At 43.1% G+C, this 27,179-nt stretch overlaps 1 protein-coding gene across 5 annotated transcripts in view; it reads left to right on the top strand.

Annotated features, from left to right (window-relative positions):
• The window catches only part of LOC109872701 (leucine-rich repeat and calponin homology domain-containing protein 2), a 77,777-nt gene that overhangs the window by 31,444 nt on the left and 19,154 nt on the right, over positions 1-27,179 (top strand). For 3 of the 5 annotated variants that reach the window (XM_031807634.1, XM_031807636.1, XM_020464009.2), the window contains exons 2-13: positions 7,989-8,133; positions 16,185-16,311; positions 16,436-16,541; positions 16,733-16,869; positions 17,126-17,256; positions 17,491-17,578; positions 17,937-18,033; positions 18,154-18,257; positions 22,092-22,159; positions 22,761-22,880; positions 23,784-23,852; positions 24,103-24,165. In XM_031807634.1, coding sequence (XP_031663494.1) covers positions 7,989-8,133; positions 16,185-16,311; positions 16,436-16,541; positions 16,733-16,869; positions 17,126-17,256; positions 17,491-17,578; positions 17,937-18,033; positions 18,154-18,257; positions 22,092-22,159; positions 22,761-22,880; positions 23,784-23,852; positions 24,103-24,165 — 1,255 coding nt within the window. The remainder of the gene's footprint in view (positions 1-7,988; positions 8,134-16,184; positions 16,312-16,435; positions 16,542-16,732; positions 16,870-17,125; positions 17,257-17,490; positions 17,579-17,936; positions 18,034-18,153; positions 18,258-22,091; positions 22,160-22,760; positions 22,881-23,783; positions 23,853-24,102; positions 24,166-27,179) is intronic. The other 2 variants (XM_031807635.1, XM_031807639.1) reach the window with 1 other exon arrangement.

Below are 27,179 nucleotides of genomic sequence, written 5' to 3'. Positions count from 1 at the left end.
TTTTCAAATATCTATTCGATAATATATCAACTGGGACAGTTGGCTTTTCAGTAGGACCGAGAGGAAAAATGGCTACCTCTGTATTTTACACAAGAATCACTCAGAGAGCCATCAGGTGACCACTTACGCAATATAGTCGCGTACGCTCATTCTTCAACATAAATGCGTGAAACTACGTCAAAATGCTGTAGACACCTTGGGGAATAACGTAGAAAAAGGAATCTGGTTGATAGCCCATTCACTGCTCAATAGGGACGCATCAAAACGCAGAGCTTTCAAAACATGAGTCACTTCCGGATTGGATTTTTCTCAGGCTTTCGCCTGCAATATCAGTTCTGTTATACTCACAGACAATATTTTTACAGGTTTTTTTAACAGTTTTAGAGTGTTTTCTATCCTAAGCTGTCAATTATATGCATATTCTAGCATCTTGTCCTGACAAAATAGCCTGTTTACTCTGGGAACGTTATTCTTCCAAAAATGAAAATACTGCCCCCTAGTTAAAAGATGTTAAGCATTCATTTAGAAATCAGTTGTATCAGCACAACCTCCTTCCCCCCTTTGCATGCACTACTGAAGCAAACAAAGACGCGCACACAAATGCGGATAAACACACACATCCCGTCACGTGAGCATCTTGCAGATTCAGTTGCTTGCCGCTCCGCTTCACTCTGCGTATGGTTGACATGGAATCGGTAGCCAGGGCCTTCACATAATCCTTCACGGAGCACCGCAGAGCTCTCCTTCACAGAGCGGCCTGTGCTCTACAGCAGAGCCCCAGCCTCAGGGACACAGCATCTACTGGGTCCCCAACAACCCGGATGCTCCGGGGAAAGGGAATCTGTGACGCGACTTTCACTTTTAAACGTTAAGGCGACACTCCATCTTAACTCCTCCTCCACATCTACTGGATTGGTTGAAACACTGCAGAAGAGAACCTCCCCCGACAGTTTATTTTCTTCTCGTCATGACCAGTATGTAGGCGTCACGAGAACGTTCAATCCGAATGATAATAACTGACCATCAATAGCTCTGCCCAATCCCCGAGATCTGTAAGACCATGGGTTTAATAATAAAAAAAAATATTTGGTCCCCCAAGTTTTTTTTTGTACTTGTTATTTTCATTTTTGGAAATATATTCCAAAGTATTCCCATCCGTAATAGAGAGAAGGGATCGTATAATAATTGATTGGATTTATATAGTACTTTTCTACTAACTGAGGTACTCAAAGTGCTTTAGGGGGAAACTCACCTCATCCACCGTCAATGTGCAGCACCCACCTGGGTGATGCACGGTGACCATTTTTGTGCCAGAACGCTCACCACACAGCTATCAGTTGATTAAGGAAAGGGGAATACCTAGTCAGTTGTACAACTGAATGCCTTCAACTAAAACGTGTCTTCCGCATTTAACCCAACCCCTCTGAATCAGAGAGGTGTGGGGGGGCTGCCTTAATCGACATCCGCGTCAAGTAGCGTATCTAGACGTTGTTAGAATAGACGTAATACATAATGAACAGAGGGATAGTAAGCATTCCAATTGCAGTGTAAAGTATGTGATGGAATATCAGCCGTTTTATAATGTAAAGTGTGGTTGTGATAGAGTCGTGTGTGTAAATAAGAATTGAGGTGGTAAACCAGAGTAGCCAGCGTGTTGTGAATGGAGGGTTTTGAAGTAGGTATCTACAGTAGTTGTATTGCAGACAGTGTTATTTGTGAACGGAGGAGCTACAGTGAGTCTCTTAATATTTCCTTTTTATTTAGCAAGTATTTGTCTTATTTTCAGTCTGCACCGTTGGGAATGGGCTCGTAACTAAGCATTTCACTGTAACGGCTGTTGTATTCGGCGCATGACACATTTGAAATTGTATTTATTATTTCATTTGATTGGAGGATGAGGCTCTTCCTGATTGTAGGAGGAGGAACCTGATTCGCTGGATCTTGGAGTGGCAGTGGCGGCTGCCAGATAGCACAGCTGGGGCTGAGGAGGGGTACAGTAATGTGTGCTGTGCGCTCCACTTGCTATCCACATGAATTATTGGACAGAGGGACTGGCCTCCTGCATCACAACCATTTTTATCTGAAGGGGACAGTGACCCGTGTTCTTCATGGCTGTCTGAAATTAGTGTTCGCTCTGTGAGTCTAATTAATTCAGCGAAATAATTGTCTCATGAGGGAAGCATAATTATACACTCCTTACCCTAACCTTTTTTATTTGTAGTGGGGTTAAATAGTACTTGTCATTGAAGCCTATAAAGTATTATGTGATGTCATGATGAGGTCTGGCTGATTTTTAAATGTCTCAGATTCACCATTGGTCAGTGAATCCCTGGCATGTATTTGATAAAAGTATCCACTGCAACAGCGCCACAAATGAGCAATTGCAAAGCTGTTGCACAGATATAGCAGCGGAATAAGGCGGACTCCTGTAATTCAAGCGATTATATCGAGATGGGCAAGACTGACTGGATCTGGTGATCGTCTGTGTGTATTATAACTGTGCTAAGGCCTCGTGTAATTTCAGCTCTGTCTTTTGAGGATCATGCCTTGTTCCCATCGATCACTCATTCAGACATATTGATCAGTCAAGGCTGCCTGGTATCAATCTACTCTCCCAGAGGATTTCATCCGGCTCAGCCTATAGCCGTTTCTGGAGCCACTATTTGGATCCTTTCTTACACTACATTTTGGATACGTATTGCACACCTGATCTGTGCTACTTGATGAATGTTATTTACCATATATACTATATACAAAAGTACGTTGACACCCCTTCAAATGAGTTGATTCGGCTATCGCACTTGTTGCTGAGAGGTGTATAAAATCTAGTAGAAAGTCACAGAGCACTGTGACTTTCAACGTGGCACGGTCATAGGATTCTACCTTTCCAACAAGTCAATTTGCAAAATGTATGCCCTGGTGGAGCTGCCCCAGTCAACTGTAAGTGCTGTTATTGTGAAGTGGAAATGTCTAGGAGCAACAACTCAGCAGCTCAGCCGTGAAGTGGTAGGCCACACAAGCTCACAGAACGGGGCCACCGAGTGTTGTAGCGTGTAAAAATGATCTGTTCTCTGTTGCAACACTCACTATCGAGTTCCAAACTGCCTCTAGAAGCAACATCGGCACAATAACTGTTTGTCTGGAGCTTCATGAAATGGCTTTCCATGTTCGAGCAGCCATACACAAGCCTAATATCACCATGCGCAATACCAAGTGTTGGCTGGAGTGGTGTAAAGCTCAGCACCATTGGACTCTGGAGCATTGGAAACGCCTTCTCTGAACTTGACTGGCTTGCACAGAGCCCTGATCTCAAACCCATCGAACACCTTTGGGATGAATTGGGATGCTGACTGCGAGCCAGGCCTAATCACCCAACATCAGTGCCCGACCTCACTAATGCTCGTGGCTGATTGGAAGCAAGTCCCTGCAGCAATGTTCCAACATCTTTAAAAAAATATATATTTATTTAACCTTTTTAACTAGGTAAGTCGGTTAAGAACAAATTCTTATTTACAATGACGGCCTACCAAAAGGCAAAAGACCTCCTGCAGGGACGGGGGCTGGGATTAATATAAATAAATAGCATAAATATAGGACAAAGTGGAGTGATTACGATAGAGGAAACCAAGTCTAGATTTAACTTTAGTCTGCAGCTTTTTTATGTGCTGAGAGAAGGACAGTGTACTGTCTAGCCATACTCCCAAGTACTTGTATGAGGTGACTTTAAGGTGACCTTAAGCTCTAAATCCTCAGAGGTTGTAATCACACCTGTAGGGAGCGGGGCATTCTTCTTACCAAATCACATGACCTTTTGTTTTGGAGGTGTTCAAAATAAGTTGAAGGGTAGAGAAAGCTTGTTGGACACTAAGAAAGCTTTGTTGTAGAGTATTTAACACACAATCCGGGGAGGGGCCAGCTGAGTAGAAGACTGTATCATCTGCATATAAATGGATGAGAGAGCTTCCTACTGCCTGCGCTATGTTGTTGGTGTAAATTGAGAATCGCGTGGGGCCTAGGATTGAGCCTTGGTGACAGGCAGTGGCTGAGACAACAGATTTTCTGACTTTATACACTGCACTCTTTGAGAGAGCAAACCAGGCCGGCTCACAAGATTGGAATGGTCTACCGTATCAAAAGCTTTGGCCAAGTCAATAGAAATATAGTAGCACAACATTGCATAGAATCAAGGGCAATGGTGACATCATTGGGGACCTTTATGGTTGCTTTGACACATCCATAACCTGAGTGGAAACCAGATTGCATACCAGAGAGAATACTATAGACATCAAGAGCGCCAGTCAGTTGATTATTGACAAGTTTTTACAACACTTTTGATAAACAGGGCATAATAGAACTAGGCCTATAACAGGTAGGATCAGCTTGATCTCCCCTTTTAATTAAAGGATGAACTGTGGCTGCCTTCCAAGCAATGGGAATGAGACAGGTTAAAAAGCTCTTAGATAGGCTTGGCAATGATAGGGGCAGCAACATTAAAGAAGAAAGGGTCTAAACCATCTGACCCAGATGTTTTTTGGGGTTAGGTTTCAGGAGCTCCTCTAGCACCTCGGACTCAGTGACTGCCTGCAGGGAGAAACTTTGTAGCGGGGCAGAGGGAGAAGCATCGGGATAGTCGCTTTAAAATGGGTGAAAGATGAGGAAATCTTGGACAGGCAAGGAGGCATGACTGAGTCAAATAGGAATCCTGACTTAATGAAGTGGTGATTAAAGAGCTCAGCCATGTGCTTCTTGTCAGTAACAACCACATCATCAACTTTTAAGGGACATGGGCAGCTGTGAGGAGAAGGGTTTATTCTCCATTTTCCAGAACTTCTTGGGGTTAGACCCACAGAGACAGAACTGCTCAAAGTAACTAACTTTGGCCTTCCGGATAGCCTGAGTACACTTATTTCTCATTTGCCTGAATAATAGCCAGTCAGCCTGAGTATGCGTGTGCCGAGCCTTTCGCTAAATGCAATTCTTAAGGTGGAGTAACTCTGCAAGATCACGGTCAAACCAGGGGCTGAACCTGTTTTTAATTCTCATTTTCTTTATGGGGGCGTGTTTGTTAACAATATCATTGAAAATATCAAAGAAAGTCCATGCGTCTTCGACAGAGGGGGATCAAGCTGATTCTATACCATTTTACAGAGGCCAGTTCATGAAGGAAGGCTTGCTCAATAATGTTTTTTAGCAAGCGTCTATGACAAATCAGGACAGGTCATTTCACTGAGCAGCCATTACGATCACAGGCTGTAAAACAGTGATCACGAAGGTCATTACAGAAAACACCAGACTGATACCTATCAGGATCATTTGTGAGGATAACATCAAGAAGAGTAGCCTTTTCTGTCATACGGAGTCATACGTTGTGGGATTGATAATAATCTGAGAAAGATTTAGGGAGTCCCATTGCTTTAGGCCTTGGTCAGGTGGTTTAAGCATGTCTCAGTTTAGGTCACCTACCAGGACAAATTCAGATTTAGTGTAAGGGGCCAGGAGAGAACTTAGGGCAGGTAGGGTACAGCTCGGTGCTGGTGGAGGACGATAGCACCCAGCAACAGTCAACAAAGAGCTATTTGAAAGTGTAATACTTAAAACCAGCAAATCAAATTGTTTGGGGACAGACTTGGTGGAGACAACTGAACACTGAAGGTGATCCTTGGTAAAGATTGCCACTCCCCCACCTTTGGAAGATCTGTCTTGCCGAAAAAGGTTATAACCAGAAAGATTAACTTCTTGACGCAACCCATCCCGTTAGCGGGATAATTGTCATCAACAACCGCTGAATTGCAGAGCACCACATTCAAATAATATTACAAAAAATATTTATAGTCATGAAATCACAAGTGCAATATAGCAAAACACAGCGTAGCTTTTTGTTAATCCACCTGTCGTGTCAGAAAGCAATCCAAGCAATTGTGTAAGTTTATCGATCACTAGACAAAACATTATGAACACCTAGCATCAAAGCAGCTTGGTCACGAAAATCAGAAAAGCAATACAATTAATCGCTTACCTTTGATCTTCGGATGTTTTCACTCACGAGACTCCCAGTTACACAATAAATGTTCCTTTTGTTCCATAAAGATTATTTTATATCCAAAATACCTCCGTTTGTTTGCCGCATTATGTTCAGAAATCTACAGGCTCGAGCGGTCACGACAACGCAGATGAAAATTCCAAATAGTATCCACAGAAACATGTCAAATGTTTTTTATAATCAATCCTCAGGTTGTTTTTAAAATGTATAATCGATAATATATCAACCGGGCACTGTCTCTTTTTCAGTAGGAGAGGGAGAGTCAATGGCTGCCCCACTGTGTTGCGCAAGCAAAACCCATGCGAACACCCAGCTATCCACTGACGCGATGTTATCTTTCTCGCTCATTTTTTCAAAATAAAAGCCTGAAACTATGTCTAAAGACCGTTGACACCTTGAGGAAGCGATAGGAAAAGGAATCTGGTTGATATCCCTTTAAGTGGAGCGAAGGCAGGCTATGAAACATGGAGCTTTCAAAATAGAAGCCACTTCCTAGTTTGATCTAGCATATGGGCCTGAGAAATAGGCCGTTTTACTTTGGGAATGTTATTTTTCCAAACGTAAAAATAGTGCCCCCTAGCTTAAAGAGGTTAACATCAGTATTCAAAACACTCTTTCTTAAGCACGTCTCAGTAATGACCAACACATCTGGAATGGAGCTCTGAACCCACACTTTCAATTGATCCATTTTAGGTAAGGCTTTTACAGGAGCAGTAATCAGTGAAGCAGATATCAGAGCACAAGTCAGAATTGGGGCTTGCAACAGTAGATGGGCCAGGGTGTACATGCGCATTTCCAGATATCATCAACCGAAATACAATCGAGGCACGGCATAGTACAGGGAGAGCACTGCAGTGCTGATTTATGACATGTGAATGTGTATCAGATGGCAACAAGATCATATTGTACAGGAATTTCATCAGGTAACATGAATACAAAGCCTGTGAGAGGTGTTTAGAATGGGATGGGAGGCCAAAAGTCTGTGTAACCAATAGAAAGTCAGTCTCGAGTGCGGGAACAAACAGTCTGTCCCACGGTTGGGTAAAGAAAGTTTGTAGTCAACAAAGCATGCAGGAGTCCTGAGGTAAATAGAAAAATGCACAATACAAAAAATGAAATTTACAACGACTTGGGGGAAGTCATTGTAAATTTAGAGTCACTCGCCCCAATAGTGCATGTGTGCTGGAGGTGAGTGAAAGCTCGGGAGAGAGACAGAGGGGGGAGACATGCCAGGGTAGATGGTGAACAGATCGCCAGGTAGAATCCAAGCAGCAGTGCAGCAGGCAAAGGGAGTAGGTGTCACCCACTTGTGGTAGCCAGCCAATTGTTGGGCTCAAAGGCTTCGACACCTCTCGCTTCACACGTCAGTGCTAATTGAAGTTGTCCTAGCAAAGCTTGGTAGCCTGAGCATTCAGTCCTTATTAAGTAAAATATATAATTGTAATGTATTTTTCTTCTTGGCTTTTCATGGTAACATTTTTTTGCTTCAGACTGAGCATTACTCACTCAGCTCCAGGTTGGATGGGGTTTTCAGGTCTGCTTTTTTGCCAAAACATTTTATGTATAGTTTGGGAATAATAATCCTTGAGTGTAGGAAGCATTCCAAGTAATTTTATCCAAATCAGGTTGTAGGTTTACAGTTTCGATTTGGAATGAAGGTTATGTTGTTTAGTGTAGCATCCTGTATATGTTCATCCCCCCCCAAAAAATCTAATTTTGTCTAACTCTAAATATATCTATTTTTTTTTAAACATGCTGAAAAATGTGGGAACTCATCTGCTCTAGTGGAAATCCTTCCCAGAAGAGTAGAGACACCAAATGATATTCAATTTTCGGCGAGCAGGTGTCCACATACTAATGATCATGTAGTGTACATACAGTACATACAGTATAGTTCCTGTGTACCCATGACCCTCACCTGCTGTCTGTCTCTCTTTCCCTCCCCCAGATCTGTCGAAGAACAGGCTCACAGAGATTCCCCCAGAGGTGTGTCTGTTCGCCCCACTCGAGTCCCTCAACCTATACCACAACTGCATCAAATGCATCCCAGAAACCATCATCAACTTGCAGATGCTGACCTATCTCAACATCAGGTCAGTGATGACTCATGGAGCTCTGTGGTGTGATCTGTTGACCCAATGACCTCATACTGTTTGATATCACCAGGAAATACAAAGGCCCACATTACGGTGTTTACAGCAAAGCTTTTGTTATACTTTGATTATTTTTTCCCCCTTTGACATGATCAAATAACTCAGGCATAGATGGCAATGGCACCGAGTGGCCTTTAGGTGGAGCTGTTATTTGCAGTCTCACTTAAACCCTCATATCCGCCGCCCCTTTTGACTTAGAGACTTAAACTTCGTATGTAGGTATCTTCTCTCGTGCTGAACAAATTTGCTTGAAGGACCCATAAAGGTCCGTCAGGATAGATTTTCCTCCATCTTGGAAATTTTGGATAACCTTTTGAAAAATGTATTCTCATGAACCAAAAGTCCAAGTAACACCAACAATTAAATAAAATAAAATAGTATTAGTCACATGCGCCGAATACAACAGGTATGCTTACTTACAAGCCCTTAACCAACAATGCGGTTTTAATAAAAATACCAACAAAAAAATTAATTAAAAGTAACAAATAATTAAAGATCAGTCATATTTTACATGTCCAATTAAATCCTTTGTCAATCCACTTCACAATGGCCTATCAATTTGAAACTTTTTAGGTTAATAAAGTACATTACCATGATGAACCATGTTATATCTTACAAAAGAAGGAAACTATTAACAATTCACTTTTTGACTGTAAACCAATGCTTAAAATCATCATAACATATATTTTTCACAATGACTAAAAGTCATATTCACTACAAATGTGGTCTTTGGACTCATTACAATATAGTCCCTAAAGAGTTTAAGAAAATAAAGTTGATGCATTCAAATATACCACACTATACCAGTAGATGGATTTTAGCACATACGCTAATATGGTAAAAAATACTTTAAAAATCGCCTCATGAAGTCATGGGACCAAATGACACCAAATTCTAGGCCCATGGTATATCTTAACTATCAGATTTTATGTGTCTATTTAAACCACTCTAAATCCACTCCACAGTGGCCTATCAACTTGAAACTTGTCATCACTATCATGGATGTCCCTAAGATGAACCACACTGAATGTGGTATTCATATCTCAAAAAACATAAGTAACGCTCCAAATCATCTGCAATCGTCTTCCAACCCTTGAAACATACGTCAGATTCACTCCAGATTTTGTATTTCTGAATAATTAGATTAGAGAGTTTTTCATCAGTCTTTGATGGTAATGAGAAATAAGTTGCTGCATTTAAAAATGGCCGCACTGTACCTATAGATGCACATTAGCACATATGCTAATGCTCAAAATCATCTTCTCATGAACCATAAGTCAGATTGACTCCAGATTTGGTTTATAGACTCAATGATTTACCGTCGAATGAATTTGAGAAAGACAACCAACCTACAGCACTAGACTAACTTTTGTTGCGCATAAAGATAGACAAGGAGTTACAGTCGGTTTTGGAATGGGTTGTCAGTAATAAACTGGTCCTGAGAATCTCTAAAACTAAGAGCATTGTATTTGGTACAAATCATTCCCTAAGCTCTAGACCTCAGCTGAATCTGGTAATGAATGGTGTGGCTGTTGAACAAGTTGAGGAGTTACTTGGTGTTACCTTAGATTTTAAACTGTCATGGTCAAAGCATATGGATTCAATGGTTGTAAAGATGGGGAGAAGTCTGGCCGTAATAAAGAGATGGGGAGAGGTCTAGCTGTTATAAAGAGATGGGGAGAAGTCTGGCCGTAATAAAGAGATGGGGAGAGGTCTAGCTGTTATAAAGAGATGGGGAGAGGTCTAGCTGTTATAAAGAGATGGGGAGAGGTCTAGCCGTTATAAAGAGATGGGGAGAGGTCTAGCCGTTATAAAGAGATGGGGAGAGGTCTAGCCGTAATAAAGAGATGGGGAGAGGTCTAGCCGTAATAAAGAGATGGGGTGAGGTCTAGCCGTAATAAAGAGATGGGGAGAGGTCTAGCCGTAATAAAGAGATGGGGAGAGGTCTAGCCGTAATAAAGAGATGGGGAGAAGTCTAGCCGTAATAAAGAGATGGGGAGAGGTCTAGCCGTAATAAAGAGATGGGGAGAGGTCTAGCCGTAATAAAGAGATGGGGAGAGGTCTAGCCGTAATAAAGAGATGGGGAGAGGTCTAGCCGTAATAAAGAGATGGGGAGAGGTCTAGCCGTAATAAAGAGATGGGGAGAGGTCTAGCCGTAATAAAGAGATGGGGAGAGGTCTAGCCGTAATAAAGAGATGCTCTGCTTTTCTGACACCACACTCCAAAAAGCATGTCCTGCAGCCTCTTAGTTTTGTCTTCTATTGATTATTGTCCAGTCATGTGATCAAATGCTGCAAAGAAAGACCTAGTTAAGCTGCATCTGGCCCAGAACAGAACAGCACGTCTTGCTCTTCATTGTAATCAGAGGGCTGATATAAATACTATGCATGCCAGTCTCTCTTGGATAAGAGTTGAGGAGAGACTGATTGCATCACTTATTTTTTTATTTAAAAAAATATATCTGAATTGTTTGCACAGTCAACTTACACACATCTCTGACACACACACACACTTACTCCACCGGACATGCTAGCAGAGGCCTTTTCAGTCTCTAAATCCAGAACAAATTCAAGAAAGCATACAATATTACACTGCTCAAAAAAATAAAGGGAACACTTAAACAACACAATGTAACTCCAAGTCAATCACACTTCTGTGAAATCAAACTGTCCACTTAGGAAGCAACACTGATTGACAATACATTTCACATGCTGTTGTGCAAATGGAATAGACAACAGGTGGAAATTATAGGCAATTAGCAAGACACCCCCAATAAAGGAGTGGTTCTGCAGGTGGTGACCACAGACCACTTCTCAGTTCCTATGCTTCCTGGCTGATGTTTTGGTCACTTTTGAATGCTGGCGGTGCTTTGCTCTAGTGGTAGCATGAGACGGAGTCTACAACCCACACAAGTGGCTCAGGTACTGCAGCTCATCCAGGATGGTACATCAATGAGAGCTGTGGCAAGAAGGTGTGCTGTGTCTGTCAGCGTAGTGTCCAGAGCATGGAGGCGCTCCCAGGAGACAGGCCAGTACATCAGGAGACTTGGAGGAGGCTGTAGGAGGGCAACAACCCAGCAGCAGGACCGCTACCTCCACCTTTGTGCAAGGAGAAGCAGGAGGAGCACTGCCAGAGCCCTGCAATATTACCTCCAGCAGGCCACAAATGTGCATGTGTCTGCTCAAACGGTCAGAAACGGACTCCATGAGGAGTCAAGATTGGCAAATTCGCCACTGGCGCCCTGTGCTCTTCACAGGTGAAAGCAGGTTCACACTGAGCACGTGACAGACGTGACAGAGTCTGGAGACGCCGTGGAGAACGTTCTGCTGCCTGCAACATGACCGGTTTGGGGTGGCATTTCTTTGGGTGGCCGCACAGCCCTCCATATGCTCGCCAGAGGTAGCCTGACTGCCATTAGGTACCGAGATGAGATCCTCAGACCCCTTGTGAGACCATATGCTGGTGCGGTTGGCCCTGTGTTCCTCCTAATGCAAGACAATGCTATACCTCATGTGGCTGGAGTGTGTCAGCAGTTCCTGCAAGAGGAAGGCATTGATGCTATGGACTGGCCCGCCCGTTCCCCAGACCTGAATCCAATTGAGCACATCTGGGACATCATGTCTCGCTCCATCCACCAACGCCACGTTGCACCACAGACTGTCCAGGAGTTGGCAGATGCTTTAGTCCAGGTCTGGGAGGAGATCCCTCAGGAGACCATCCGCCACCTCATCAGGAGCATGCCCAGGCGTTGTAGGGAGGTCATACAGGCACGTGGAGGTCACACACACTACTGATCCTCATTTTGACTTGTTTTAAGGACATTACATCAAAATTGGATCAGCCTGTAGTGTGGTTTTCCACTTTAATTTTGAGTGTGACTCCAAATCCAGACCTCCATGGGTTGATAAATTTGATTTCCATTGATCATTTTAGTGTGGTTTTGTTGTCAGCACATTCAACTATGTAAAGAAATAAGTATTTGATAAGAAAATTTCATTCATTCAGATCTAGGATGTGTTATTTTAGTGTTCCCTTCCCTTTTTGAGCAGTGTTTATAGAGCCACGATTGCACGGAACTCTTATTTCATATTGCTCAAATGAACAACAAAACTGTTTTTATTTAAACAGATACAGCAACACCTCACAGACCAACTCTCCCCTATTTGACCTAGATTTTGTGTGTATGTATTGATAGCCAAATACATTTAAACTCAGTTTTTCATCATTCCTGACATTTAATCCTTGTAAAAATTCACTGTCTTAGGTCAGTTAGCATCACCTCAATATATAGTCAGTTAGCATCACATCAATCTATATTTTAAGAATGTGAAATATCAGAATAATAATAGAGAATTATTTATTTCAGGTTTTATTTATTTCATCACATTCTCAGTGGGTCAGAAGTTTACATACACTTAGTATTTGGTAGAGTTGCCTTTAAATTGTTTAACTTGGGTCAAACACTTAAGGTAGCCTTCCACAAGTTTCCCACAATAAGTTGGGTAGGTTTTGGCCCATTCCTCCTGACAGAGCTGGTGTAACTGAGTCAGGTTTGTAGGCCTCCTTGCTCGCACACGCTTTTCCAGTTCTGCCCACAAATGTTCTTTAGGATTGAGGTCAGGGCTTTGTGATGGCCACTCCAATACCTTGACTTTGTTGTCCTTCAGCCATTTTGCCACAACTTTGGAAGTATGCTTGGGGTAATTGTCCATTTGGAAGACCCATTTGCGACCAACCTTTAACTTCCTGACTGATGTCTTGAGATGCTGCTTCAATATATCCACATCATTTTCTTCCCTCATGATGCCATAAATTTTGTGAAGTTCACCAGTCCCTCATTTTATTTTATTTATTTTACCTTTATTTAACTAGGCAAGTCAGTTAAGAATACATTCTTATTTTCAATGACGGCCTAGTGGGATAACTGCCGGTTCAGGGGCAGAACGACAGATTTGTACGTTGGCAGCTCGGGGATATGAACTTGCAACCTTTCGGTTACTATTCCAACGATCTAACCACTAGGCTACCCTGCCACCCTGCAGCAAAGCACCCCCACAACATGATGCTGCCACCCCTGTGCTTCATGGTTGGGATGGTGTTCTTTGTCTTGCAAGCCTCCCCATTTTTCCTCCAAGCATGACGATGGTCATTCTGGCCAAACAGTTCTATTTTTGTTTCATCCAACCAGAGGACATTTCTCCAAAAAGTATGATTTTTGTTTTCATGTGCAGTTGCAATCCGTAGTCTGGCTTTTTTTATGGCGGTTTTGGAGCAGTGGCTTCTTCCTTGCTTGACCGGTCTCTCAGGTTATGTTGTTATAGGACTCGTTTTACTGTGGCTATAGATACTTTTGTACCTGTTTCCTCCAGCATCTTCACGAAGGTCCGTTCTGGGATTGATTTGCACTTTTTGCACCAAAGTACGTTCATCTCTAGGAGAGAGAACGCGTCTCCTTCCTGAGCGGTATGACGGCTGCGTGGTCCCATGGTGTTTATACTTGCATACTATTGTTTGTACAGATGAACAACCAGACTTGTGGAGGTTTACAATCTTTGTAGACCTGGATGATTTCTTTTGATTTTTCCCATGATGTCAAGTAAAGAGACACTGAGTTTGAAGGTAGGCCTTGAAATGCATCCACAAGTACACCTCCAATTGACTCAAATGATGTCAATTAGCTTCTCAGAAGCTTCTAAAGCCATGACATCATTTTCTGGAATTTTCCAAGTTGTTTAAAAGGCACAGTCAACTTTGTGTATGTCAACTTCTGACCCACTGGAATGGTGATACAGTGAATTATAAGTGAAATAATCTGTCTGTTAACAATAGTTGGAAAAAAGACTTGTCATGCACAAAGTTGATGTCCTAACCGACTTGCCAAAACTATAGTTTGTTAACAAGAATTTTATGGAGTGGTTGAAAAACGAGTTTTAATGACTCCAACCTAAGTGTTTGTAAACTTCCGACTGCAACTGTACGTGTTATGTGTGCCATTTTTTAAATCTATACTACCGGTCAAAGGTTTTAGAACAGCTACTCATTCAAGGGTTTTCTTTATTCTGACTATTTTCAAATTTGTAAAATAATATCTAAGACATCAAAACATTGAAATAACACATGGAATCATGTAGTGACCCAAAAAGTGTTAAACAAATCCAAATACATTTTATTTTTGAGATTCTTCACATAGCTATCCTTGATGACAGCTTTGTACACTCTTGGCATTCATTCAACCAGCTTTATGAGGTAGTCACCTGGAATGCGTTTCTTTCCTTGTGAAGGTAGGGGGGTATACAGAAGATAGCCCTATTTGGTAAAAGACCAAGTCCATATTATGGCAAGAACAGCTCAAATAAGCAAAAAGAAGTGACAGTCCATCATCACTTCAAGACATGAAGGTCAGTAAATCTGGAAAATGTCAAGAACTTTGAAAGTTTTTCATGTGGAGTTGCAAAAACCATCAAGCACTATGATGAAACTGGCTCTCATGAGGACTGCCACAGGAATAGAAGACCCATAGTTACCTCTGCTGCAGAGGACAATTTCATTTTGAGCTACCAGCCTCAGAAATTGCAGCTTAAATAAATGCTTCACAGAGTTCAACAGACGCATCTCAAAATGATTGATGATCATTGGAGACAGTGTGAATCAGGCCACCTTGGTTGGATTGCTGCAAGAAACCACTACTAAAGGACACCAATAAGAAGAAGACTTGCTTGTGCCAAGAAGCACGAGCAATGGACATTAGACCAGTGAAATCTGTCCTTTTGGTCTGGAGTCCAAATTGGAGATTTTTGGTTCCAACCGCCACATCTTTGTGACATATGGATGAACGGATGAACTCCACATGTGTATTTCCCACCGTGAAGCATGGAGGAGGAGGTGTGATGGTTTGGAGGTGCTTTGCTGGAGACACTGTCTGTGATTTATTTAGAATTGAAGGCACACTTAACCAGCATGGTTGCAACTGCATTTTGCAGCGATACTCCATCCCATCTGGTTTGGGCTTAGTCCCATTATCATTTGTTTTTCAACAGGACAATGACCCAATACACCTCAAGGCTGTGTAAGGGCTATTTTACCAAGAAGGCGAGTGATGGAGTGCTGCATCAGATTACCTTGCCTCCATAATCCACCGACCTCAACTAAATTGAGCCGGTTTGGGATGTGTGAAGGAAAAGCAGCCAACAAGTGCTCGGCATATGTGGGAATTCCTTCAAGACGGTTGGAAAAACATTTCAGGTGAAGCTAGAGAGAATGCCAAGGGTGTGTGTAGCTGTCATCAAGGCAAAGGGTGGCTATTTGAAGAATCTGAAATATAACATATTTTGATTTGTTTAACACTTTTGGGGGGGTTACACGATTCCATATGTGTTATTTCATAGTTTTGATTTCTTCACTATTCTACAATGTTGAAAATAGTGAAAATAAAGAAAAACCCTTGAATGAATAGGTGTTCTAAAACCTTTGACCGGTAGTGTATGTAGTTCTGTCTTTGAGCTGTTCTTGTCTATTAATGTTCTGTATTATGTTTCATGTTTTGTGTGGGCCCCAGGAAGAGTAGCTGCTGCTTTCGCAACAGCTAATGGGGATCCTAATAGAATACCCCCAAAATATAGTTGCTGCGTGACAGAGTGCTTGCTTTGTTATCCAACTGATCATGTGTACTTTCTGTCATGCTGTGAACCCCGTTCATTGCTGATCACAACTATATTCAGTTTTATTCTGCTTTATCTCAGGACAATGGTGTTCCCCTTTCAGGGACTTCACAGGATCAAGTAACAAGAGCATTTCCTCTTTCATAGTGTGAGAAATACGCTGTGATGTTATTTTTTAAGTTTTGAAGATGATTATATCTAGACAGTACTGTTCATTTCCTAGAAACAATTCGATAGCAGTCTCCTCTGGTTTCACTAACATTCTTTTAAGATGGTTGTCCTTTGTTGCTCAATACTGACTATAGTGAATATGTGTATTTTGTGTTTCTGTAGCCGGAACCTTCTCTCAACATTGCCAAAATACCTGTTTAGCCTCCCCCTCAAAGTGCTGGTGGTGAGCAACAACAAGCTAGTGTCCATCCCAGAGGAAATTGGGAAGGCCAAAGAGCTGATGGAGTTGGTGAGCACTGGCCCAGAGCACATGAGTGTGTGTGTGCGTGTGTCTTTCCACATGTATTTATGATCTATGTCCAGTCATTTGTAGGCCTCTGTATGACCGCCTGCTCTGGGTCTTCCCCCTGTAGGACATCAGCTGTAATGAGATCCAGGTGCTGCCCCCTCAGGTGGGGAGGCTCCAGGCCTTACGGGAACTCAACATCAGGAGGAACTGTCTTCACATGCTGCCTGAGGGTATGTAGCAATTTCCGTTCTCTCCCCTGGTCCTCTTCACTCTTTCTCTCTTCCCAAACACCTCTCTGGACCCCAGAGCAGTGACAGATACCAACTATATAGGTTTACTGTACTCTCTCTCCCTATTCTATATCCAACCCCATGCCTTTTATGCTTTCTTTATTTTTCTCTACCCCTCGCTCTCTCTCCAGAGTTGGCGGACCTGCCACTCACCAGACTAGACTTCTCCTGCAATAAGATCACAGAGATCCCTCCTGTCTACAGGAGACTCAGGCAGCTGCAGCACATCATCCTCGACAACAACCCTATGCAGTCCCCACCTGCACAGGTGTGTGTGTGTTCTTGTGTGGCAACATCTGTGGTAGTTTGTGCTGTACTTGACATTTGGCGCTGCATGGGAATATCCGCTGCCATCTGGATGTGTATCAGCGATGCGGTTACAGTAATACACAGGTTAAGCTCAGCTCGGCAATGTGCCTAGAACACCCCCACCCACACACCCAGCTGTGACAGTATTCATGAAATACCACCATCTCCGAGGAACAATTGCATACTTCATTTCATCTACTATTTGTGTATTTCAGATCTGCCTGAAGGGCAAGGTGCACATCTTTAAGTACCTGAACATCCAAACATGTAGGTTGAATAAGAAGCCTGACTCTCTGGACCTCCCCTCCCTGGGCAAACGCTGCCTTCCCCAGCCTCTGACCGACAGGTACACTCTTATATCATATCATACTACTACGTATACTACAGACAAGACAATAGACCATTTGCATCATGAATGGTGTGTTCCATTAAACTATAATGACAACTGGTATAACATATAATGATTAATGACACAGGTTTGACGTATTATGAAGTGCTTATGATGTCGTCATGATTGTGACTTGAACAAAACTGTCTGATTCTCTTTTATTTCTGACTATCCCTTTATATGTCTCTGCAGCATGGAGGATTTTTACCCCAGTAAGAACCACGGTCCTGACTCTGGTATCGGCAGTGACAACGGGGATAAAAGACTGTCTACGACGGAGGTCAGAGTTCACCCACTGTAGTTAGACTGTAGTGAGGCTTAGACTGTACGAAGCCTATTGGTGTGCGTTCAACCACGGCAAATTGATACTGCCCCTTAGTATTTATTCGATAGGCAGTGCCGGACTTGGACTGAAGTAGGTGCCTGTACTCATTTTAGGTGCTGGAACACCACAATATTTTGCAGGAACTAAAGCAGTAGAATATTTGAGGTGCCTGTACAATGTTCCTGTCAGCTCCGGCCCAAGTCAACCACCTTCTGTAGGTCATGCAGACATGTTCAGTACACTCGTTTATGGTTCACCCTCACTTACCACTTAAGTTCCCTTCTCCTCCTCGCCCCTCCCTCTCTTCCCCTAGCCTTCTGACGATGACACCATCAGCCTGCACTCTCAGGTCTCAGAGACGGCCCGTGCCGACGCGCTCTCTCTCCTCTCCAAGATGGACTCAGGCAAAGGTAAGGCCTGTTTTTAGATGCAGTGGATTTGACTGTTCGGTAACAGTATTTGAGCAATATTGTGCTCAACTGGCAACAAGCACATAGCCTGAGGTTCAACCTGGTGTGTTGTGTCCGTAGATCAGGAACCCTATGACTTCATCGAGCCCAACCCAGAGGAGGATGCTGCCCTGTCAGAGGGGGACGGGCAGCAGAGTGGTGGACCCTACATCTCCTGTATAAAGGTACATCACAAGACATCCATAGGGAGCTGTATGGCCACAACACGTACACCAGTAACTAGCCTGTCTTCCTCTGTCGAGCTATCCGCGGGTGAGGTACTGTGCTACCACTCTCTGTTTCTTTTCCACTATTAGCTCCGGGGTATAGGAGATTGTTAGTACAAGCTTAATCTGTGCTTAAAACTAATCATACCTTTCATCAAGTCATAAAACTTGCGATCCCATACCTGACATTCACAGCTCTTAAGTGCCATAAATCAGGCAAAGAATTCAAGTACAATATATATTTTTAAATTGTTTATTTAACCTTTTATTTAACTAGTGTTTGGTTCTGAAAATATGAAATATACTTATTAATGTCACAGAGGGAGAGAGGGGAATGTATAACATTTCCGTTCTGTCCCGATATGTTATTGTTAGCCATCAGGGATCCTATTCGAGGAGAATGTACCCAGTCTGGTACGAGTCAACATGACAGCCATGAGTTGGAGGAGTGAACATTTTGGGGCAGAGGTCAGGTTAGAGGAAGTGAGGAAGAACAGATATCACTAAGGTTCTGTCTAGCAACAGAGATGCATTGGCTGTTCAGATGTGTAGGAGGAGACTCGGGTTAAATAGGGTTAAATATCAGTGCTTGTGTGAATATATTTTGTGTTATGCAGCTGTATGGACCCAATTGGTGAATAAACTTGGTTGGAGCTTTCATAGTGTCCATCGATTTCTTACTCTGATATTTAGAACCTAACACTAGGTAAGTCAGTTAAGAACAAATTCTTATTTACAATGACGGCCTATCAAAAGGCAAAAGGCCTCCTGCGGGGATGAGGGCTGGGAGTAAAAAAAAAAATATATATATATATATATAGGACAAAACACACGACAAGAGAGACAACACTACATGAAGAGAGTCCTAAGACAACAACAACAGCACGGCAGCAACACATGACAACACAGCATGGTACCAACACAGCATGGTACCAACACAGCATGGTACCAACACGAAACATGTTACAAACGTTGTTGGGCACAGACAACAGCACAAACTAACATGGTCCAGTGGTCCAGCACACCAAGACAGTTGTGAAGAGGGCACAACAACAAAACCTATTCCCCCTCAGGAGACTGAAAAGATTCAGATCTTCAAAAGGTTGTACAGCTGCACCATCAAGACCATCCTGACTGGTTGCATCACTGCCTGGTATGTCAATTGCTCGGCCTCTGACCGCAAGGCATTACAGAGGGTAGTGCGTATGGCCCAGTACATCACTGGGGCCAATCTTCCTGTCATCCAGGACCTCCATTTGACCTCTGATTTGATTTGAAAGAAGGTAGAGACAACAATACATCACGCAAAGCAGCCACAACTGTCAGTAAAAATGTTCATGATTGAGTCTTTGAATGAAGAGATCTAACAGTCCAGTTTGAGTGTTTGTTGCAGCTTGTTCCAGTCGCTAGCTACAGCGAACTGAAAAGAAGAGCAACCCAGGGATGTGTGCGCTTTGGGGACCTTTACAGAATGTGACTGAACGGGTGTTGTATGTGGAGGATGAGGGCTGCAGTAGTTTGGCAGCTGGGGTGAAAAAGGAGTGATTACGATAGCGGAAACCCAGTATAGATTTAACTTTAGCCTGCAGCTTTGATATGTGCTGAGAGAAGGACAGAAGTATGTGGACACCTGCTCATCGAACATCTCATTCCAAAATCATGGCCATTAATATGGAGTTGGTCCCCCCTTTGCTGCTACAACCGCCTCCACTCTTCTGGGAGGGCTGTCCACTAGATGTTGGAACATTGCTGCGGGGACTTGCTTCCATTCAGACACAAGAGTATTAGTTAGGTCTGGCATTGATGCTGGGCAATTACTCCTGGCTCACAGTCAGCGTTCCATGTTCAATGGGGTTGAGGTCAGGGCTCTGTGCAGGCCAGCCAAGTTCTTCCTCACCAATCTCGACAAACCATTTCTGTATGGACCTCACATTATGCACAGGGGCATTGTCATGCTGAAACAGGAAAGGGCCTTCCCCAAACTGTTGCCACAAAGTTGGAAGCACAGAATCATCTATAAGGTCATTGTATGCTGTAGCGTTAATATTTATCTTCCCTGGAACTAAGGGACCTAGGCCAAACCATGAAAAACAGCCCCAGACCATTATTCCTCCTCCACCAGACTTTACAGTTGGCACTATGCATTCGGGCAGGTAGCGTTCTCCTGGCATCCACCAAACCCAGATTATTCTGTTGGACTTCCAGATGGTGAAACGTGATTCATCACTCCAGAGAACACGTTTCCACTGCTCCAGAGTCTAATGCGAGCTTTACATCACTCCAGCCGACGCTGGGCATTGTGCATGGTGATCTTAGGCTTGTGTGCGGCTGCTCGGCCATGGAAACCCATGTCATGAAGCTCCCAACAAACAGTTATTGTGCTGACGTTGCTTCCAGAAGAAGTTTGGAACCCTGTAATGAGCGTTGCAACTGAGGACAGACGGTTTTTAACGCACTTAAGCACTCGGTGGTCTTGTTCTGTGAACTTGTGTGGCCTACCACTCAGCGGCTGAGCCGTTGTTGCTCTTAGACATTTCCTCTTCACAATAACAGCACTTACAGTTGACCAAGGCAGCTCTAGCAGGGCAGAAATTTGATCATCTGACTTGATGGAAAGGTGATATCCTATGCCACATTAAAGGTCACTGAGCTCTTCAGTACAGACCGTTCTGACTTGCCTAGTTAAATAAATTCCATTCTACTGCCAATGTTTACATGGAAGGGCCCGAACCATCCAGTTTATAACAAGATGTGTAAAACCCCTACACTACTATCCAGGTTCAATCACAAGCCTGTTTTCCATTATCGAGACAACCTATCTTTCTCGGCTTTATGCACGGTGTGATACTATTAATTGAAGTGTGCATATTTATGAAATGTCAATGGGTTACCTTATTGTGGTTATTGATGATTTCAAGTATGTATTTTGACCGTGTATTTGTGATTTGGTCGGAAGTGGTTTCTTCTAAGGCGAAGGCCGTGTTGAGATGTATTTAAGCCCTGTCATTTCATTGTTGGGCAGACCGAGACGGGGTAAGGATGGAATAGTGCCATTGGTTTCAGGCATGATTGGGGTTTGTTTGATTTATTTAGCTCAACCTTTCTTTGATTTATTTTCAGTTGTTTGTTTATGTTACCGGTCTACGCCCTGTTTGTTTAATTGTTTGTACAATTATACGTAGTGTACAGTTTGCCACTCCTGCACTGTAAATAAATGTCCAGCCTGGACATTGTACTTCCTCTTCTTGCTGCCTCCTCACTGAAACCTCCACCAAAAGTAAGGCCTGCCTTATGAATGGAAGAGGCAAATAGATCATCTTGGTAGTTTTTTATGGGGGGGGAACTTGTGGAATAAGCCAAGGCACAGCGCTTAAAGGCCAAGTTAAATGTGTCTCGACCTGACATGGATCGATAATGGAAAACAGGCTTGTGATTGAACCTGGATAGTAGTGTAGGGGTTTTACACATCTTGTTATAAACTTGGTGGTTCTGGCCCTGAATGCTGATTGTCTGACAACCGTGGTACATCAGACCGTATACCACGGGTATGACAAAACATGACTTTTTACTGCTCTGATTACGTTGGTAACCAGTTTATAATAGCGATAAGGCACCTAGCAATAAGGGCTGTATCCAAGCATTCTGCATTGCGGCACACATAAGAACAGCCCTTAGCCGTGGTATATTGGCCATATACCACACCTCCTCTGGCCTTATTGCTTAACTATAACTTTTTTTATTTTTTATGTTTTTATTGAATTAATGAATCTGACTATTTGTTCTGTGTTTCAGGAATTGGAGAAGGTTCTTAACAAGTCACACCAAAGCAAAGATAAGGAAAGCTGGAAAGAGGAGTCTGGGTAAGTCCTCACTACACGGATAGACAGGAGGAGGAAGGGCAGAGAATTCACCTTCAAGTTATTTAAGTTTGAACTGAAATAATATTGATCTGTCAGTCTCCTTAGATAATTCATTTCCAACCCTAGTTAATGTACTGTAGGTGAGTTGATACTTAGCAGCTAGATGATAGCAGCTAGATGATAGCAGCTAGATGATAGCCGCTAGATGATAGCCGCTAGATGATAGCCGCTAGATGATAGCCGCTAGATGATAGCCGCTAGATGATAGCAGCTAGATGATAGCCGCTAGATGATAGCCGCTAGATGATAGCAGCTAGATGATAGCCGCTAGATGATAGCCGCTAGATGATAGCCGCTAGATGATAGCCGCTAGATGATAGCCGCTAGATGATAGCCGCTAGATGATAGCAGCTAGATGATAGCCGCTAGATGATAGTAGTCGTGAAATAATAACAACAGGCCGGGACAGTAGACATGCTGAGAAGGCTGCCGTTGGATAGCTGCCACTATAGTATGGCCACATTGTGAGTTCATGCTATTACAGTGTGAGTGTGAAGCAGCTGGCGTAGGTTTCTGATTGTCATGTCCCTGTGGCCTGCAGCTCTGATAAAGATCAGCTAGCTGAGGAGGAGGAAGAGGAGGAGGAGGAGGAAGAGCTGAAGGAGGTGCTGGACCTGAGGAAGATTGCCGTCCAGCTCCTGCAGCAGGAGCAACAGAACAGGTGAGAGGCTGACCTCTGACCCATGGTCGTTTCCTCCTCTCTGACCTCACCTCACTCTGATCCCTGCTCCTAGCCCCATATCTCTCTGTCCTCTTCGCCTCTGCTGAGCTCAGCATCCCCCGCCCTCACCTCTGCTGAGCTCAGCATCCCCCGCCCTCACCTCTGCTCGCGCTCTCTCACTCCATCCTTGATCCCTTATCAGTGAAAGGGCAGGAAGATCCTGGGATGTTCTTGGAGGAGAGGGTTGGAAGGGGGAAGGACTCTTCTTTTCATTCTACAAGACAGGAAAGAAAGGGACTTGATTTATAACCTTGACAGTCATGGGTTTCTAACTGGTTATTGGGATTCTACCCATAGTTATTAGGTTAACAATAATCAATTGTCAGCGTGAGCCAGCCATAGCTGTTGCAGACAGCAGGTGATACGTGAAGAGTGCACGTTATCATTTCTCTTGCATTTGGTCCTTCTATACGCTCTCAGAAGAAAGGGTTCCAAATGGGTTATTCGGCTGTTCCCATACGAGAACCCTTTTTGGTTCCATGTAGAACCCTCTGTGGGAAAAGGGTTCAGCCTGTAACCAAAGAAAAACAGTTCTTCAAAGGGTTCTCCTGTGGGGACAGCTGAAGACATTTTTTTCCAAGAGTGTATTACCTGTATTTTATCCATTGTATGCGCAGACCTTAGTTCCTTTCCAGACATTTTACTACTCTTCTTTCTCCTGAAGTTACTCCATCACCACGCTCTAACTATCTCTATTCCTGCTCTGCATCTAACGAACCTCCCTGTCATTGGCTCCCCTCTTCTCTCCTCTTATTCCCTCCCTGCTTCATCCATCTCCTGCTCCTCCTCCACCTCGCCTCTTCCTTGGACCTGATTGGTGCACACATGATGTGTGGCTACTAGACGACGATCCTTAATTTGTAGAGCAGAGAGTCTAATTCATCGAAGGAGGGTTGCCGGCCGTGCACACAGGTAGAGACAGATGTGAGATTGTGAACGTTTAAGGAGGTGGATGTATGTTTAGAAAACTGTCAGGTTGGAGAATTAAATGCATGTTTCTGTGCCTTGTGAGATGAATGCACACCCTTCGATAGATTGTCTGTTGTTCTCCAGTTCTTAAATCCACCTGAACCCATTCTATATCATGACTGCCTGAACACATTGTGCCTGCAGAGAGAAAATGGAGAGATGGTACTAACCACCCCTCTGTCTACCTGTCCAGGTTCCTCAGTCACTCTGGCAGCTCTGGCAGCAAACAAAGGTCCCCCTCTCAGGCTATCCGCAGGTACGTACAGCACAGCTCTACCTAAACACATTACTTCTGCCCGTTACACTCTTAAGACCTTGGGTCAAGTGCATAAAATTAGCCGGTTTCCTGGGCGCAAGTTGAGCCTAGTCATACACTCAAAATCATGCCATCATCGAAACTGTCCCAGTGACTCGTGTTATAGGATCTTGTCTCAAAGATACAGTGCATTCAGAAAGTATTCAGACCCCTTGACTTTTTTCACATTTTGTTACATTACAGCCTTATTCTAAAATGTATTAAATAATTGTTTTTCCTCATCAATCTACACTAGAGGTCGACCGATTTATGATTTTTCAACGCTGATACCGATTTATTGGAGGACCCCCCAAAAAAAGCCGGTACCGATTAATCGGCCGATTTTTTTTATATTTTTTTATATTTTTTGTTTGTGATAATGCCAATTACAACAATACTGAATGAACACTTATTTTAACTTAATATAATACATCAATAAAATCAATTTAGCCTCAAATAAATAATGAAACATGTTCAATTTGGTTTAAATAATGAAAAAAGAAAGTGTTGGAGAAAGTAAAAGTGCAATATGTGCCATGTAAGAAAGCTTACGTTAAAGTTCCTTGCTCAGAACATGAGAACATATGAAAGCTGGTGGTTCCTTTTAACACGAGTCTTCAATATTCCCAGGTAAGAAGTTTTAGGTTGTAGTTATTATAGGAATTATAGGACTATTTCCCTCTATACCATTTGTATTTCATTAACCTTTGACTATTGAATGTTCTTATAGGTATTTTAGTGTTGCCAGTTTAACAGTATAGCTTCCATCCCTCTCCTCGCTCCTACCTGGGCTCGAAACAGGAACACATCGACAACAGTCACCCTCGAAGCAGCGTTACCCATGCAGAGCAAGGGGAACAACCACTTCAAGTCTCAGCGAGTGACGTTTGAAACGCTATTAGCGCGCACCCCGCTAACATCGGTTACACCAGCCTAATCTTGGGAGTTGATAGGCTTGAAGTCATAAACAGCTGCTGGCAAACACACAAAAGTGCCGTTTGAAAGAATTCTTACGAGCCTGCTGGTGCCTACCATCGCTCAGTCAGACTGCTCTATCAAATCATGGACTTAGTTATAACATGATAACACAACAGAAATACGAGCCTTAGGTCATTAATATGGTCGAATCCAGAAACTATAATTTCGAAAACAAGACGTTTATTCTTTCAGTGAAATACAGAACCGTTACGTATTTTATCTAATGGGTGGCATCCATAAGTCTAAATATTCTTGTTACATTGCACAACCTTCAATGTTATGTCATAATTACGTAAAATTCTGGCAAATTAGGCGTCCCAAACTGTTGCATATACCCTGACTCTGCGTGCAATGAACGCAAGAGAAGTGACACAATTTCACCTGGTTAATATTGCCTGCTAACCTGGATTTCTTTTAGCTAAATATGCAGGTTTAAAAAATATATACTTCTGTGTATTGATTTTAAGAAAGGCATTGATGTTTATGGTTAGGTACACATTAGAGCAACGATACGCACCGCATCGATTATATGCAACGCAGGACATGCTAGATAAACTAGTAATATCATCAACCATGTGTAGTTAACTACTGATTATGATTGATTGATTGTTTTTTATAAGATAAGTAATGCTAGCTAGCAACTTACCTTGGCTTACTGCATTCGCATAACAGGCCGGCTCCTCGTGGAGCCTGCCTGTTATGGCAGGTGGTTAGAGCGTTGGACTAGTTAACTGTAAGGTTGCAAGATTGAATCCCTGAGCTGACAATGTAAAAATCTTTCATTCTGCCCCTGAACAAGGCAGTTAACCCACCGTTCCTAGGCCGTCATTGAAAATAAGAATGTGTTCTTAACTGACTTGCCTCGTTAAATAAAGATGAAATAAAGGTGTAAAAAAACATTTGGCCAAATCGGTGTCCAAAAATACAGATTTCCGACTGTTATGAAAACTTGAAATCGGCCCTAATTAATCGGCCATTCCGATTAATCGGTCGACCTCTAATCTACACACACTATCCAATAATGACAAAGTGAAAACAGGTTTTTAGAAATGTTTGCAAATTTATTAAAATTGAAAACAGAACCATATACAACCATATTTACATAAGTATTCAGACCCTTTGCTCTGAGACTCAACATTGAGCCCAGGATCATCCTTGAGATGTTTCTATAACTTGATTGGAGTCCACATGTGGTAAATTCAATAGATGGGACATAATTTGGAAAGGCACCCACCTGTCTATATAAGGTCCCACAGTTGACAGTGCATGTCAGAGCAAAAACCAAGCCATGAGGTCGAAGGAATTGTCTGTAGAGCTCAGAGACAGGATTGTTTCAAGGCACAGACCTGGGGAAGGGTACCAAAACATTTCTGCAGCATTGAAGATCCGAAAGAACACTGTGGCCTCCATCATTTTTAAATGGACGACGTTTGGAACCACTAAGACAACCACTAAGACTCTTCCTAGAGCTGGCTGCCCGGCCAAACTGAGCAATCGGGTGAGAAGGGCTTTGGTCAGGGAGGTGACCAAGAACCCGATGGTCACTATGACAGAGCACCACAGTTCCTCTCTGGAGATGGGAGAACCTTCCAGAAGGACAACCATCTCTGCAGTACTCCACCAATCAGGCATGGTAGAGTGGCCAGACGGAAGCCACTCCTCAGTAAAAGGCATATGACAGCCCGCTTGGAGTTTGCCAAAAGGCGTCTAAAGGACTCTCAAACCATGAGAAACAATATTCTCAGGTCTGATGAAACCGAGATTGAACTCTTTGGCCTGAATGCCAAGCGTTATGTCTGGAGGAAATCTGGCACCATCCCTACAGTGAAGCATGGTGGTGGCAACATCATGGTGTGGGGATGTCTTTCAGCTGCAGGTACTGGGAGACTAGTCAGGATTGGGGGAAAGATCAATGGAGCATAGTACAGAGAGATCCTTCATGAAAACCTGCTCCAGAGCACTCAGAACCTCATACTGGGGCAAGGGTTCACCTTCTA

Source organism: Oncorhynchus kisutch, linkage group LG28 (assembly GCF_002021735.2).
Source record: "Oncorhynchus kisutch isolate 150728-3 linkage group LG28, Okis_V2, whole genome shotgun sequence".
NCBI lineage: Eukaryota > Metazoa > Chordata > Actinopteri > Salmoniformes > Salmonidae > Oncorhynchus > Oncorhynchus kisutch.
Note: the sequence above shows the minus strand (reverse complement) of the source record. Positions and strands in the feature narration are given on the sequence as shown.